The 16,306-nt window shown below is 40.3% G+C and overlaps 1 protein-coding gene across 5 annotated transcripts in view; it reads right to left on the bottom strand.

The window, feature by feature from the left end:
- Nucleotides 1-16,306, bottom strand: part of LOC144608770 (rho guanine nucleotide exchange factor 12-like) — a 93,215-nt gene that overhangs the window by 56,865 nt on the left and 20,044 nt on the right. For 3 of the 5 annotated variants that reach the window (XM_078426852.1, XM_078426853.1, XM_078426855.1), the window contains exon 2: nt 2,529-2,552. In XM_078426852.1, coding sequence (XP_078282978.1) covers nt 2,529-2,552 — 24 coding nt within the window. Of the gene's footprint in view, nt 1-1,961; nt 2,075-2,528; nt 2,553-16,306 lie in introns of all 5 variants that reach the window. The other 2 variants (XM_078426854.1, XM_078426856.1) reach the window with 1 other exon arrangement.

Genomic DNA, 16,306 nt, shown 5'->3' with positions numbered 1-16,306 from the left:
GAAAATCACTAATGCCTCGGTCACAATTTTGCAAAGATCACAACAATTCAAAACCTTAGTTTGAGCATTGTTAAAAGGCAGATGTCATGTCCTCTAGGGATCTGCTCCCGGGTTTCAAGATTTGAGCACATATTATGTTGTTGAATTAATTGTTAACTGGCTGAGGGTATACGCTCTGGAGCACATTTAAGGAATATAGAAAGAAAAGGTAAAATTGAAGGGGACAGGTATAAAAGCAAGTAAATCTACAGCAAGTAAAGTTAAATGAAGGGTATTTTGAGGCTATGAACCTTGGATTTGGGAAAGGTAACTTGGAATATAGTTTAAATAATGAGAAATCAGGATCAAGGACAATGGAGAGACAAAGACATTTTGGGGTTTACATGCATTGATGCAAAAAAAATCAAAAAGGACATAAAATATAAATTGTATCTCAATCTTCAATAATTCAAAGGAGAATATAAACTAAATTGTACATAGTTTCAAATACATGCCCTTCTGAAGCAGTACATGCAATTCTGGGCAATACATCTCACAACAAAAGAGGCATAATACAAATTCACCATAATACGACCAGGCTGCAAAAACATCTCTTGTATTCCCTTTGAGTAGAGAAGATTATGGATGATTTGATTCAGGTGTTTTAATTGTTTGAAGGATAGAGCAAAATGGATAAAAATAATCTTACTTGTGGAGGAATCCAGTACATGGTGACAGGATGTTCAGAAGCGATGCTCAGAAACTCTTCTTCCAAAAATGATAGTGAGAAATCTAAAATTCCCTTCCCTAAAAGGCTGCGATTGCAGGGAGTCAACAGACACTTTTAAGAACAAATTTGATAGACTTTTGGTCAACAGGAGTCTCAAGAGCTCAGGGGCAAGACAAGGAAAGCAAGTTAAGCTTCAGATCAGCTACAGTTCAAATAAATGATGGAAGAGTCAAGAGGGTGAATGGTTTCTTGCTGACCTCATGATCTTTTATATTCCTGTCAACCTTCATTACTCTAGCTGTACTTTGATTTTTATTCTATTTGTGCAGTTTCAGATGACCTACAAACTACTAAATACATCAAATGCAAGATCACCAGCAGAACTGGTCAGATGGCTTCACTTCCCGTGCATAACGGTTTTCATCAATGCAGATTCCTTATGACGAATGTAAAATGATATAGTGGCTCAATGTTGTCAAAACCTTTAAAGTTTGAATATCTGCGTCATATTGTTACAAAGAAATATATTTATTTAAAGATCTCCAATTTCTCTGATCTCTCTTTGTAAACATAATTTCAGAACTCAGGGATCTTCTCTGTTGCACCTCTTACATTCAAAATTGGACATATCTTCTGAAAGTTGCCAAATCAATAATTAGTGTGGATTTCATGTTTTTTTTATTGTAATTCATAAGAAATTGGCTTCAGTGCCAAGGCAAGCAGTTAGCCATAATCCCTACATGCCCAGAATGATACTTGTGAACTCCTACAATCTCCATATTGAAAGCGCTCCTACAGTACTGTAAGTGGAGATTTCCAGGACTTCAATTAAACAATGGAAGAGGAAAGGCAATACGTTTCCACATCAGAATAGAGCAGGATTTGGGGACAAACTCACAGGTAGTGATGGTGACATGTGCCCTTGATCCTTCATTCTAGCTAGTAGAGTTTGTGGGTTGGGCAAACAACATTGAAAAGTTTTTGTGAATTACTGCAGAACACCTTGTACATGGCACAAAGACAGGAGGATCGAGCACTGAAGGAGATAGGTACATTGCCATCAGGTAGGCTGTTTTGTCCCCAAATAACATCAAATATTTGAGTCTGCTGTACTCATCTAGACACTTACTAAAATGAATTTAAAATCCATGTTTATTAACACCAGGCTACGTCAACTGGTCTTACTACTTCCAATTTATGTAACTGAAACAGCAAATCTCTACTTAGACCAAAAATCTTTTGCACTCCTCACCTCATCATGAAGCTCTCCAAGTCACAGGCCAATCTGGATATATATCAGCATTCCTTCATCATCCCCAAGTCACAATCTTAAAGTCCATATCTAACAGCACTGGGCGAAGATACCTTCAACACATGGAGCACAGCAGTTCAAGAGAAAGGCCAACTACCGGCACCTCAATGATAACTTGTCCCAACCTTCTCTAATACACACTTCTACAATTGACTTAAAGAAAAGTATAAATGCCTGACTAGGTAAATTTTAAAAGGGTAGGTCTTCGTGAACTGTGTTTGTTGACTATTAATATATCCGGAACATTAGATAAGCTCATTTCTAAATTTTCCATTATCCTTGGTTGTACTGCAAATTCCATTTTTTTCCAGTTATCTTATTAACCCAAATTCCCTTTATTTTGTCTTCTAACAGGGCAAACATACACGGGAGGTAAAAGATGTCAGGAAAAGGGACAGGGAACTTAGAGCATTCCACTCATACGTACAAGTTGTTAAGCCTTCTAATTGCTGCTTGGACAGTCAGAGATGGCCAATCACTTTCACCCATTGTGTCGAGAGCTCTTACCTGGGAAGTCTTCTGATGGGAAACCTGGAATTAAAGAGAGCAGCTCAAGTTAGTCTTAAGAGGGCTCAGTGTGTTCCTACAGAAATTCAACCACTCCAATTCACTTAAATCCATTCACTCAATATTTGAAGCCTATAATGAATACAGAAGACTATACAACATATTTTACCTGAGCCTTTTGTTATTAAAAAAGTTATTCAATTAATTACACTCCCTGTAGACCAGGCAATTTCCCCCCAAGTAGTAATCCAATACCCTTTCAAATTATTATCGAATCTGCTTCCACCAGTTCTTGCATCAGAACGATCTTCATTCAGATTCCTTGGCCAATTACTTATTTGGACACAGATGTCATTCAACTTATAGGATCCACACAAGGTCCCAACCATGCAATCCATCAACCCATTCTCCTCTCCTTATTTCACTTTCGCCCTGCATCTCATCGGCCACCAACTTCCCCTTAATTATTTTGTCACTTAGCAATTTATAGTTGCCAGTTAATGTACCAGCATGTCTTTGGAATGTGGGTGGAATCCAAGCACCAGGGGGAAACACTGCATTTACAAGAACATGCCAACTCCACATAGATAGCACCAAATGTCAGGATCAAACTTTAAGCTGTGAGCTGACAGCACTAATTGCTGCAGCACATTGACAGCCTTAAATGCATCTCCTTGGTTACTGATACCCCCTACACTGGAATCAATCTTTATTTATCAAATTGCACTCTGATCAATCTTTATTTAACAAAATGCATTACGAGTTTCAACTCTTAACCTTCTCTGTGCTTTTAGAAGAACAACCTTTTTATCCAGTTATCTCTTTACATAATTGAAGTCTACTAGCCATGGTGTTCAACAAATCATTTTTTTAAAGTGTGACGACCAGAACTGCTCACCCTACCCTAAATTATCTAACTCATATCTTATACAGCTGCAACATAACTTCCCAAGTTTTAAATTCAATGCCCTGACTTGCCTCCACACTGCATTCAACCTGCAGCAAGCTTTCATCAGCTTGCTTATCTATCTATCTGGACTGCTTACATCACCCCATAGGAAAAATGCTCCAAAGACCCACCACCCATGAGACAAAAAAAGTTAAGTCTCATCTGTTTTGTACGTGTTGACATTGCATTGTTTAAATGCGGACCACTAGTTCTAGAATTTCCCAAAAGAGGAAACAACCTTAACACATTCGCACTGCCAAAGCCTCTCAGGAACTTGTGTTTTCCCATTGAATCTTTGAAACTCCAGCAGATACAAGTCCAACCTGAAGAAGATTCAAAAATGCAAGATTCCGAGGGGTCTAGACATAAAATAACCAACCTACTTCAGGAATTTGCCATTAAACGTGAGCCGAACTGCTTCCAACAATTAACATCCTTCTTTCTATTAGGACACTATGTACACTGTACTCTAAAAATGGTCTTATCAATGCTCCTACATAGGCATTCATTTTCTCTAGAACTTGGAGAGTAGTTATTTCTACTTATGGGAATATCCAGAAATGGAGACTATATATATGTTATTGGTAACTCCAATAGGGAATTCAACAGAAACATTATTACCAGACAGTGGTTAGAAGCTGACATTTCCAATCAGACGAGTAGGTGTGGCAAATGGCACTGATGTATTTAAGTGCAATAAATGAAAAAAGATACATCAGGGGAATGAGATAAAATTGTACATGGGCAAACTCATCTGAAGAATAAATAATGTTGACCTAAATAGCTAGTTTCGTGTGGAAAAATGATGTAATACTTGACAATATAATATCTCTACATCCAAAAATTGAAACCTGGCAGCATCCAGAGAACTACGACAGCAAAATTTGAGAGTAGGTTGGGATTGCAATCACTTGGTGATTGTCATCCAAGGAAAAGGCCTGTTTCCGGCTGTATATATATGATATGATATGACAGTCAGTGCCTATGGAATCACATCCCAGTGACAGTTAATGTCAACAGGATCTACTGTCGGAAGGTCAGCATGAGAAGTAACAAGCAAAAGGCAATTCACTCTCCTCGCTGATCTGCCCTATTCCCTTCCCAACTCCGAAATACCCTGCTCAAGGGAGCTTGGATATACAGCTGTTGATTCTGTGCCTCGAGTATTATATAAAATTGCACTGTATTGCATGTGACAAGTTACTGCATTAATCTGAAAGAAAATAAATACTGAAGCCAGACTTGGAAGATGGAAAAGTACTACATATTCAAAAGTGTGGGATATAATATATGCACAATTAATCCCAGCGTCACAGCAAAATCAATTACCGGAGGCACTGCAATTAAATTGTTTCGTTGGGTTGTTGTTGTTTAAATTAATTAAATTATTGCATCATATGGGAGGCGCATTCCCAATCTCGTTGTACCCCTGTACAATGACAATAAAGATATATTGTATTGTATTGTATTGTAAAAGCTCAACATAAATATAGACAGTGAACACAGTACTAATCAATGGAAATAAATATCTAAACTTTTTTCAGAAATAAAAAGGAGACCATTGGGTAAATGTGTTAGGGAGTGAAAGTCAAAACAGTTACTTGCAGTGCAGGCAGTTGAATTCAGCAGCTAGTTAGGACGGGAAAGAATCTGCAAAGGCGCGATAAATGTGGCCCCACCCTCAGGCTGCACAATTGAGCCCTGCAGTCCAAAAACAGTCACGAATAAAACAAAGGCTAGCTAGAGCTTTTTAATTTGTGTTGCAGGTTTATAATTTTTCTGAGAAATTATTTCCTTTTTTGATCAAATGCAAAAAAAAGGCCAAAATATCTGGAATAGAGTATCTGAAAAATGTCCATTGCTGGAAAATTATCCTGAAATTTCAAAGAAGCGACATTCAGTTACAAAATCCCTGGCAAAATCTAGCACAAAAGTTTAACAAAATATTGTTGAATGGCAATGTGATTTTTATCACCCTATTCCTATAGATACAGCAACCTTTGCAAAAACAAAATAGGCTAGGCTATAACTCACTGTGACTGCATAAAATTGCTTTAGAGGCAGGAGAGACACGTCACTAATATTGGCACCAATTCATCGGGAAAGAGGGGTCATGGTAAGAAATAGGCCGTGTTTGATAAACAGTTCTATTAATTAAATCATCCCTTGCAGAATGCATTGAAAAACATCAATATTAAGTGAAGTCCACAGACATTTCTTGGCTGCATTAAAGTATGAATGGCTGGACCTGCACTGTTTACCTGAGCATCAATCAGACCAAGTGATTTCCATCCTAACTTATTCCTTGACTGGCTCAGCGTGAGGTGACACGCAGCCAGAGGCTCTTCATGGTGCAGATTCAGAGTAGGTTAAAGAGAGTCATGGCAGCCTGCTCCTACCCTCATTCTCCTCATTCTAAGCCTTTCGCGTGCCAATAATGACGAATTCAGTGCTGATCTCACACACACACCTCACTGAGCAATCTCACACATCTTCTCCAGTCAAGTCTTAAAAGGGCAATGTCTCTGTCAAGACTCTAAGTGCCAACATGCTTTACAAAGAGGCATCCACTGTTCACTGCCATAACACCAGCTTCATGCAATAAATCACGATAAACTCCACACGCACTAATAAAGTAAAAATTGAAAGCAATATTCTTCAGTGGACATGAAAATACTAGAAGCTTCAGGGAGTAATTGTGGAGGGGGAAAATGAAGGGTTCCTGCCCCCTTGGCCTTGCCTTTCACCCCATCAGCAATCGCATACAACACATAATCCTCTGACATTTTTTGCCACCTCCAACGGGATCCCACCACTAATCACATCTTTCCATCTCCACCGCCTTCCACCTTCCTGAGACCGTTCTCACCACAACTCCCTGGTTAACTCATCTCTTCCCACCCAAACCATCCCCTCCCCAGGTCCATCTTCTGCAACCGCAGGAGATGCAACACCTGTCCCTATACTTCCTCCCTTGACTTTGTCCAGGGACCCCGACAGTCCTTTCAGGTTAGGCAGAGGTTCACTTGCACGTCCCCCAACCACATCTAATGTATCCTTTGTTCAAGTTGTGGATTCTTACACATCGGCGAGACCAAACGTAGACTGGGCAATCGTTTAGCTGAATATCTTCGCGCAGTCCGCCAGAACTTACCTGATTTCCCGGTTGCTAAGCACTCATTCCCCTTCTCACCACAATGACCTTTCTGTCCTAGGTCCTCCATTGCCAGAGTGTGGCCGAATTCAAATTGGAGGAACAGCACCTCATACATTGGGCAGTTTACAACCCAGGCAGGGGTGTGAATATTGATTTCCCTAACTTCAAGTAACCCCTGCATTCCCTCTCTCTCCATCCCTCCCCCACCCAAGTCACATCAGGTTTTTGTTCTCACCGAGCAAACAGCTAACAATGGCTTGTTTCCTTTATCATTGTTACTTTTTTGCATATCTTTCATTCATTTGTTGTACATCTCTCTGCATCATCGTCTATATCTCTCGTTTTCCTTTGCTGTGACTTTCAGTCCGAAGAAGAGTCTCAAACTGAAACGTTACCCATTCCTTCTCTCCAGAAATGCTGCCTCTCCCACTGAGTTACTCCACCATTTTGTGTCTTTGGTTCATGGTTAAGTTCAGGTTATGCATTTTCCATTTCAATGATAGTTGGTGGAACACTTGATGCAGAATGAACCATTATTCAACTGTTACTTGGGGAGAGAAGGGAGTGCAACAGCAGGATCTGAGAAAAAGCAAATATGGAGGAAATGTATAGAAGAAATAAAATGAGAGAAATGGAATAGAGATAGCAAACATAGCTGCTTTGATAAGTTGCAGAAAGTGCAAACAACTAAGTGAAAGTATCACAGTGTTACAGACGCAAATAAGAAACTTGAAAATGTTCTTTAGCCCCTTGTCTACTAGCAATCAATCATCATTTTCTATCTTTATTCCATAACCCTTATTGCAAAATTCCTGATTCTGAAGAAAAATACTTCAGTGGACATGAAAATACCAGTAGGACCCGCAGTGTAACCTCAGTTTCCTCTCCACAGATGCTACCTGGCGCGTTGAGTGCCTCCAGCATTTATTCCAGTAGTCTTTTGTCCACCAACTTGAGGCAGTTTCTATACATAAATTCCCAAATTACTCGCTCTTCAGCTTCTTATTTTTGGATTGGAAGAGAAAAGACTAGACAAATATTCCACAAAATGGATAGAGTCATGAAAAACAAAGGAAAGCAGGGAGATGGAAGATAAATGAAACAAATAACAAAAGATAAAACTAAACGCAAAATTCAAAAAGACATACTTCAGATAATTAATTTTTATTTGATGAGATGTGGTCTAGTGTGGTTTCTTCCCCAACTCCTCCCATTGCACAGCCCCACCTTGTCTGGAGTACTCAATCCCTTGCGTCTTGAAAATACATGTAATTACTCTGCCTTTCTACCAAGTCTTACTCAAGGCAACTCTCACATTAAAATTGTTATAAGTGAATCATTTATTATAAACCACACTGCCATAATCAATGTACACCATGTTGAAGTAAAGGATATTTTGTGTTACTGGAAAAGATAATTAAATTTGCTCATCAAGAAAAGGATTCAAATGTCAATGTTCCTGCAAATCAAAGGAAGTGGAATAACATGGAACTAGTGATCGAAAGTTGGCATGGACCCAATTGGCCGAAGGGTCTGTTTCTATGCTGTATCCTTCAATCAATGGTATGAATTAGTAACTCTGTTAGAAATGACATTTCATGGGGTAATGATACTGTGGGATGGGGGGGAGTGGGCTAAATGAAGAAGCAAAGCATGCATTGCAAAGCACTCTCACTGGTCACATCCATTTTTTCCAAGAGTGGCAAACTGCAATTTATCCCATTGCTCCAAAGGGATTATCAACCGTTCCCAAATCCAGTGACTTGCAGAAGTTACCAGTCTTCACAACAAACTTTCAAGAGCCAAGAGTGTTTAATTATCATACATGCCAAAACAGAATAACTTTCTTAAGATTTGCTGGACATTCAACCACCAGAAAGTACCAAATCACAGGAGCAAACAAACCATCCCACCTCTGTCTTAGTGAGATTTCTGGGGGAACAGGCTCACGGCCTCAGTAACCTGCTGCAGGATACAGGGAAAGAGACAAGGCGATTTGTTTCCCTCATTTGAGACAGGGTCACAAGTCTTGATAGTCTCTTCTTCGAAAGGTCAGTAGAAGCAGAGTTGTAGAATGTTTTAATGTTAGAACCAGATGGTTTCTCCATCAGGAAAGAGATGAATGCTTACCTGGGGGAGGGAGGGGGGGGATGGAAAAGTAGAGTTACGTTTATCACAGAACAGTACACAACACAGGAACAGGCCCTTTGCCCATGTTATCTATGCCAACCATGATGCCAAGTTAAACTAAACTACCCACATCTGCCTGTACATGATCCATATCCCTGCCCCCTCTGCATGTTCATGTGCTTGACTGAATGTCACTGAAATCTATTAGATCTCCCTTCAGCTTCCAACACTCCAGAGAAAACAATCCCAGTTTGTCCAACTTCTCCTTTCAGTAATATTAGTCAATAGTTCATTGTCACAGTACTGAGGTACAGTGTAAAGCATTTGTTGCGTGCTAAGCAGTCAGCGGAAAGACAATACATTACATGAAAACGCATAAATACATTATTCGCTAATCAAGGCAACATCCTTGTGAATCTCTTCTCTACCCTCTCAAGCCTCCACATCCTTCTTGTAATAGGGCAACCAATCTGGCCAAACCAAACTTTTATACCACTACAATATGACTTCCTGATTCTTAAACTCAATACCCTGACTAATGAAGCCAAGCATGCTATGTTTTTTTTAATGACACCATCTACTTGTGGTGCCACTTCAGGAAGTTATTGACTTGGACCCCAAAATCACTCTGTACATCAATGCTTTTCAGGGTTGTGCCATTTACTGTATATTTTTCCATTACATTTGACCTCTCAAAATTCAACAATTTGCACGTGCAGAGATTATATTACAAACACAGGTCCCAGTACTGATCCCTGCATAACATCACTAGTCAGACATTCAGACAGAATAACACCTTCACCACTACCCATTGTCTACCAAGGTAAAGCCATTTTTGAAACCAATCTACAAAGTCACCTTGGATTCCATGTATTTTAATTTTCTGGATCAGCCAACTGTGAGGGACCTTACTGTAAAATGCCTTACTTTTTTGAGTAGGTGATAAAGATCATTGATAAAGATAGGACAGTATTATCTACGCGGACATTAGCTAGTTAGTTAAGTTTATTGTTACTTGTACCGAGATACAGTGAAAAGCTCTTCTTGCACGCTATCAAGTCAGTGGAGCGTGATAACAATCGAGCCATTTACAGTGTCTATACATAAGGGGATAACGTTTAGTGCAAGGCCAGTAAAATCCGAGCAAAGATAGTCCGAGAGTGACCAACAAGGTAGATAGTAGTTCATGACTAGAGACAGTCCTGAACCATTATCTACTTAATTGGTGATCATCAACCAATTATTTCCTAAATTATTATCATTGCCCTCCTTAAACAAAGGAACAACATTGGTTACTCTCCAGTCCTCTGTCACTATGCAGGATACAAAGTCTTAAGGTCTTAAGGCCCAATCATTCTCCTCTCTTGTCTTGATATTATTGAATGGAGAAGCTCATTCAATTGTACAGGTAATCCTACTCCTAAATTGGAAGCCGTAAGGAGACTTGATAGAAGTGTATAAACTGAGAGATATGGAGAGTATAGTCAGGTTTTTCATACATAGATACATAGACAATAGGTGCAGGAGTAGGCCATTTGGCCCTTCGAGGCAGGACCGCTATTCAATGTGATCATGGCTGATCATCCACATCCAGTACCCCGTTCTTGTCTTCTCCCCATATCCCTTGATTCCGCTAGCCCTGAGCTCTATCTAACTCTCTTTTGAATGCATCCAGTGAATCGGCCTCCACTGCCTTCCAAGGCAGAGAATTCCACAAATCACAACTCTCAGGGTGTGGAAATGTCAAATACTAGAGGTCATAGCTTCAGGTCAGAGAGTAAAGCGTTTAAATGGGCGCATGAATATGTAGAGCATGGAGAGATATGGATCACATGCAGGCAGAAGGTATTAGTTTAATTTGGCATCATGTTTCAGCTAGAGATTGGGGCCAAAGGGCCTGCTCCTGTGAGGTATCATTCTATGTCTATGTTAATACAGTGCCCTCTATAATGTTTGGGACAAAGACCCATCATTTATTTATTTGCCTCTGTACTCCACAATTTGAGATTTGTAATAGAAAAAAATCACATGTGGTTAAAGTGCACACTGTCAGATTTTATTAAAGGCCATTTTTATACATTTTGGTTTCACCATGTAGAAATTACAGCTGTGTTTATACATAGTCCCCCCATTTCAGGGCACCATAACGTTTTGGAGACGTGGCTTCACAGGTGTTTCTAATTGCTCAGGTGTGTTTAAATGCCTCCTTAATGCAGCTCGCAGCACCTAGTCTTTCCTCCAGTCTTTCCATCACCTTTGGAAACTTTTATTGCTGTTTGTCAACATGAGGACCAAAGTTGTGCCAATGAAAGCCAAAGAAGCTATCATGAGACATAGAAACAAGAATAAAACTGTTAGAGACATCAGCCAAACCTTAGGTTTACCAAAATCAATTGTTTGGAACATCATTAAGAAGAGAGCACTGGTGAGCTTACTAATCGCAAAGGGACTGACAGGCCAAGGAAGACCTCCACAGCTGACGACAGAAGAATATCTCTATAATGAAGAAAAATCCTCAAACATCTGTCCGACAGATCAGAAACACTCTTCAGGAGTCAGGTGTGCATTTGTCAATGACCACTGTCCGCAGAAGACATCATGAACAGAAATACAGAGGCTACACTGCAAGATGCAAACTATTGGTTAGCCACAAAAATAGGATGGCCAGGTTACAGTTTGCCAGGAATAACTTAAAAGAGCAACCACAGTTCTGGAAAAAGGTCTTGTGGACAGATGAAACAAAGATTAACTTATATCAGAGTGATGGCAAGAACAAAGTATGGAGGAAAGAAAGAACTGCCCAAGATCCAAAGCATATCACCTCTCATCTGTGAAACATGGTGGTGGGGATGTTATGGCCTGGGCATGTATGGCTGCTGAAGGTACTGGCTCACTTATATTCATTTTTGATCCAACTGCTGATGGTAGTAGCATAATGAATTTTGAAGTGTATAGACACATCCTATCTGCTCAAGTTCAAACAAATGCCTCAAAACTCATTGGTCGGCGGTTCGTTCTACAGCAAGACAATGATCCCAAACATACTGCTAAAGCAACAAAGGAGTTTTTCAAAGCTAAAAATGATCAATTCTTGAGTGGCCAAGTCAATCACCCGATCTGAGGCAAATTGAGCATGCCTTTTGTATGCTGAAGAGAAAACTGAAGGGGACTAGCCCCCAAAACAAGCATAAGCTGAAGATGGCTGAAATACAGGCCTGGCAGAGCATCACCAGAGAAGACACCCAGCAACTGGTGATGTCCATGAATCGCAGACTGCAAGCAGTCATTGCATGCAAAGGATATGCAAAAAAATACTAAACATGCCTACTTTAATTTACATGACATTGCTGTGCCCCAAACATTATGGTGCCCTGAAATGGGGAAACTACAATGCTGTAATTTCTACATGGTGAAACCAAAATGTATAAAAATACCCTTTATTAAAATCTGACAATGTGCATGCACTTTAACCACATGTGATTTTTGTTTATTACAAATCTCAAATTGTGGAGTATTGACGTAAATAAATAAATGATGGGTCTTTGTCCCAAAATTTATGGGCAATGTATGTATGCAATCATACCTGCCAAAGATGCTAATCTTCAACCAATTTTATTCATTCCACACAATCTAAAGTTAGGCTAAACACAATACAGCAGGCCTCCAAAGATGTACAGGTTTGTAGGTTTGTAGATGTACAGGCTTGGTATAATTGTAAATAGGCCCTAGTGCGTAGGATAGCGTTAGTGTGCGAGGATCACTGGCCGATGTGGACTTGGTGGGCCGAGGGGCCTGTTTCTGCGCTGCATCTCAAACTAAAGACTCTCGATACCAATAGCACACTGAAGTGTTGAAGACATGTACTCCAGAACATGTCCACAGTCAAGCTGTTCTACTAAAGCTACAATGCCAGCATCTTTTTGACAGTGGCAAACTGTACAGTTTTGTCCACTGAAGACAGGATATATTTAAATGAATCAATTACTGTCCCTGATAGTTTACTATCAATCACCAATACTGACAGTATGCATTTATTCACAAATAACCCAGCTCGTGATTGCACCAGAATCATTCAGCTCTGGGGCTCATTACAACTTTTGTCTAAGTGTGGAAAAGAGTTGAATTTTGTAGATGAGCAGAGAATAACTGACTTTGATAGCATTGCAGTATTAAACACACTTTGCTGTGCAATAGTCCGAGTAAAATTGACATTAGAGGTTAGTAAGAAAAGTTAGAACAAAATGGTTGTTTCCTGGAGATCAATCATCTTGGCCTCAAGTGCATTGCTGTACCATGCCCAATCAGTGCTAATTATTGCTCAGTTTTCAGTTCTAACCGTACTCCTCAGATATTCTAGCAACAACACATAGCAAAAACGGGGCAACATTTGGGTCTGGCTTGATAAGGCAATGGGCAGAAACAATCTAACCAGGTTCTCTTAGTACTTAACATCATGAACATTGTCAAAATCCCAACCTTCACCAGTTGAAAGTCACAATTATAAGTGGCCCAGACTCAAATGCTGTGCCTATCAAGATATTTCCATGGATAAATACTAGCATTTTCTGTTATAGAGCCTAGCTAGCCTATTGACTCCTCAAATCCTAACAATCCATTACATAATACATTCAGGAATATCATTTACTGTAGGTATAACAGTTGAGAAGCTCGACATCCAAAGGACAATGTATGATGAATACCTGCCTACCATCTTATTCATCCTCTTCTACACCAGAACACTGGGTGCAATCACATCTGCCATTTGCGAAGATTTCTATGGGAGATACCCAAAATCTGCAAATCTACCACCGAGATGAGCAGCAACCACATGGGATCATCACCAATTGCAAGTCTATCTCCAGGTTTACCATTATGATGCCTTGGAAATGTTCATTAATTAGTCAAAATAGTAGAACGATGTTAGTCTATTCATCACTTGATTGCAGCAGCTCAAGACAGCAATTCATCATCCCAATCTCATCCCAACTAGTGTGCTTCTTAATTTGCTCAACCCCTCCTTCACCTCAATAATAAAGGGATCAAGCAATGGGTCTCAGATAATTGAAGCTCAGAGAGAAATCGAAGGGCTGCGCGAGAGAAAGTGAAGATAGTATTTCAGTGCTTAGAGAACGAGAGGATGATCGGGGTCAGTGAGCAGAGAAGACTGGGAAGTAACTGAATGGATGGTTTGACATTAGTAACAAAACTTCTCTGATCTCCTCCCAGTTGTTATTACAGACAAGGTGGAAGGAGCAAGGGAGATTCGCCCTTGCAGTGGAGAAGGAGCAGTGGAGAACCTGTGGGATAATCTGTCAAATTACTGTCTTTCTTGCTTATGCCGTCTATAATCATCTACTAATTAAAATCCTGCTCAAATACATGCTTCCTCATTGATCAACAGTTAATTGTATCAACCAACAAACAGCCTGAAACTTAGTTTAATAGCATTTTAAAAAGACAAGAATGTCTAGAAGAGGCAGATAGAGATACAGAAAAAGCAAGAAAAATGAGAAGGGATAAATACAGGCCTCTATGTTTATACTGTAATATTGAAAACAATTGTTCACATATTTATATGTTGCTGTGATATGAGAAAATACAGGCAGGTTCTTGGTTAAATAAGCTAATCAATGCTTCCCTGCCACTGAACAAAGCATTTGGAAACCTCTTTCCAAATTCCATTACTATAATTACCCACCCCATCAAACCCCTCACACTTACAATGTCTGTGTGTGTGTGTGTGTGTGTGTGTGTGTGTGTGTGTGTGTGTGTGTGTCTCTCTCTCTCTCTCTCTCTCTCTCTCTCTCTCTCTCTCTCTCTCTCTCTCTCTCTCTCTCTCTCTCTCTCTCTCTCTCTCTCTCTCTCTCTCTCTCTCTCTCTCTCTCTCTCTCTCTCTCTCTCTCTCTCCCTCTCTCTCTCTCTCTCTCTCTCTCCCTCTCTCTCCCTCTCTCTCCCCCTTTCTCCCTCTCTCTCCCCCTCTCTCCCTCTCTCTCTCTCTATTACATACAAATAAACCAGCACAACATAAAATCACAGTTCTGTCCCTGAGGTTATTAGATAAACAATCACAATGAACACGCTCTCTCAAAAAGATGCGGATGAAGGAATTGACATCTGTCCAAATTTTAAATAGGTTTCCCACAAAACCTGACTGAGAGTCAATGTGTAGGAAGGATCTGCAGATGCTGGTTTAGACCGAAGATAGACACAAAATGCTGGAGTAACTCAGCGGGACAGGCAGCATCTCTGGATAGAACGAATGGGTGATGTTTCTGGTCGAGACCCTTCTTCAGTGTCAATGCTTGGTTTACTGACTGTTTTGCAGAGCACCTGCATTCATTCCGTTGGGTTAACTGGGCTTCCTGTTGTCACCAGTTAATACTACATTCAAATCCCACTTCAATTTATCTGCGATCTCCTGTCCTGTTCCAACTAAACCTAACCCAAAGCCAATTAACCTACGCACTTGTACGTCTTTTTGAGATGTGGGAGAAAGCTGGAGCATCCGGAGAAAATCCACACGGTCACAGGGAGAATGTGCAAACTTCATTCAGACAACACAAGGTCAAGATCGAACACTGGTCTCTGGAGCTGCATGGCAGCAGCTCTACCAGCTTCGCCACTGTGCAGCCCTTGCATCTTGCATTGGCTTTAAGAAGGCTTACAAGCTATAATATTAACCAATGGATCTACAAGAGAAATATTCTCAGTGAAGACAAATGTCAAACAGGGCTCTGCCATTGCATGGAAGTTTTCGCAATCTGCTTATTGCAATGTCTCGCCTGACCTCCAAATTTCCAGCGGGTGTGAAGTTAATCAACAGAACTAATGAGAAGATATTCACAGCTACAAACAAAGCAATGGCAGACAATGCAGTAAAGAGCTCCTACATATTCTAATGCTGTGTGGTCTATTGGTGTCAACCCTATTGGTGCTAATCAGAAAATGTGGTTCCTCATCATTAGCTCCAAAGTGAAAGGGAATGGGTATTATTGTCCAAAAATATTTGGATTAACAGTCATCACAAGCTGCTTCTATTGTTGCTTATAGGACCCAATTCGATTTATACATCTTTACTATTCTCACCCAAGCTCTCTTTATTGCTGGACCCCATATTAATATTGTACTCATTAAAATAGCACCACTGCAATGCGAACGTTATACCAGTCTTGACATTCTATTCCTATTGCACGTGCCAATCATTGGCAAATATTTGTTCCCGATGTTAGCATGAAAGAAGAGTTCAGAAACTGCTTTGCATAGTAGAAGCAGCAGAACAACACAAGGATAGACACAAAATGCTGGAGTAACTCAGCGGGACAGGCAGCATCTCTGGAAAGAAGGAAACGGGTGACGTTTCGGGTCGAGGCCCTTCTTCAGACTGAGTTAGGGGAGAAGGAGACTAGGGATATGTGAAAGGTGTGAAAACGACCGATCAAAGCAGACGATGATCAAGGAAATGTAGAATGGTTCATTCTACATGTAGCGGGGGGGGGGGGGGGGGGGGGGGTGGAGGTGACAAGGCATACAATCCAAAAAATT

The sequence above is a fragment of the Rhinoraja longicauda genome, chromosome 32, assembly GCF_053455715.1.
Source record: "Rhinoraja longicauda isolate Sanriku21f chromosome 32, sRhiLon1.1, whole genome shotgun sequence".
Classification (NCBI taxonomy): domain Eukaryota; kingdom Metazoa; phylum Chordata; class Chondrichthyes; order Rajiformes; family Arhynchobatidae; genus Rhinoraja; species Rhinoraja longicauda.
This window is presented reverse-complemented; position numbering and strand designations above follow the sequence as displayed.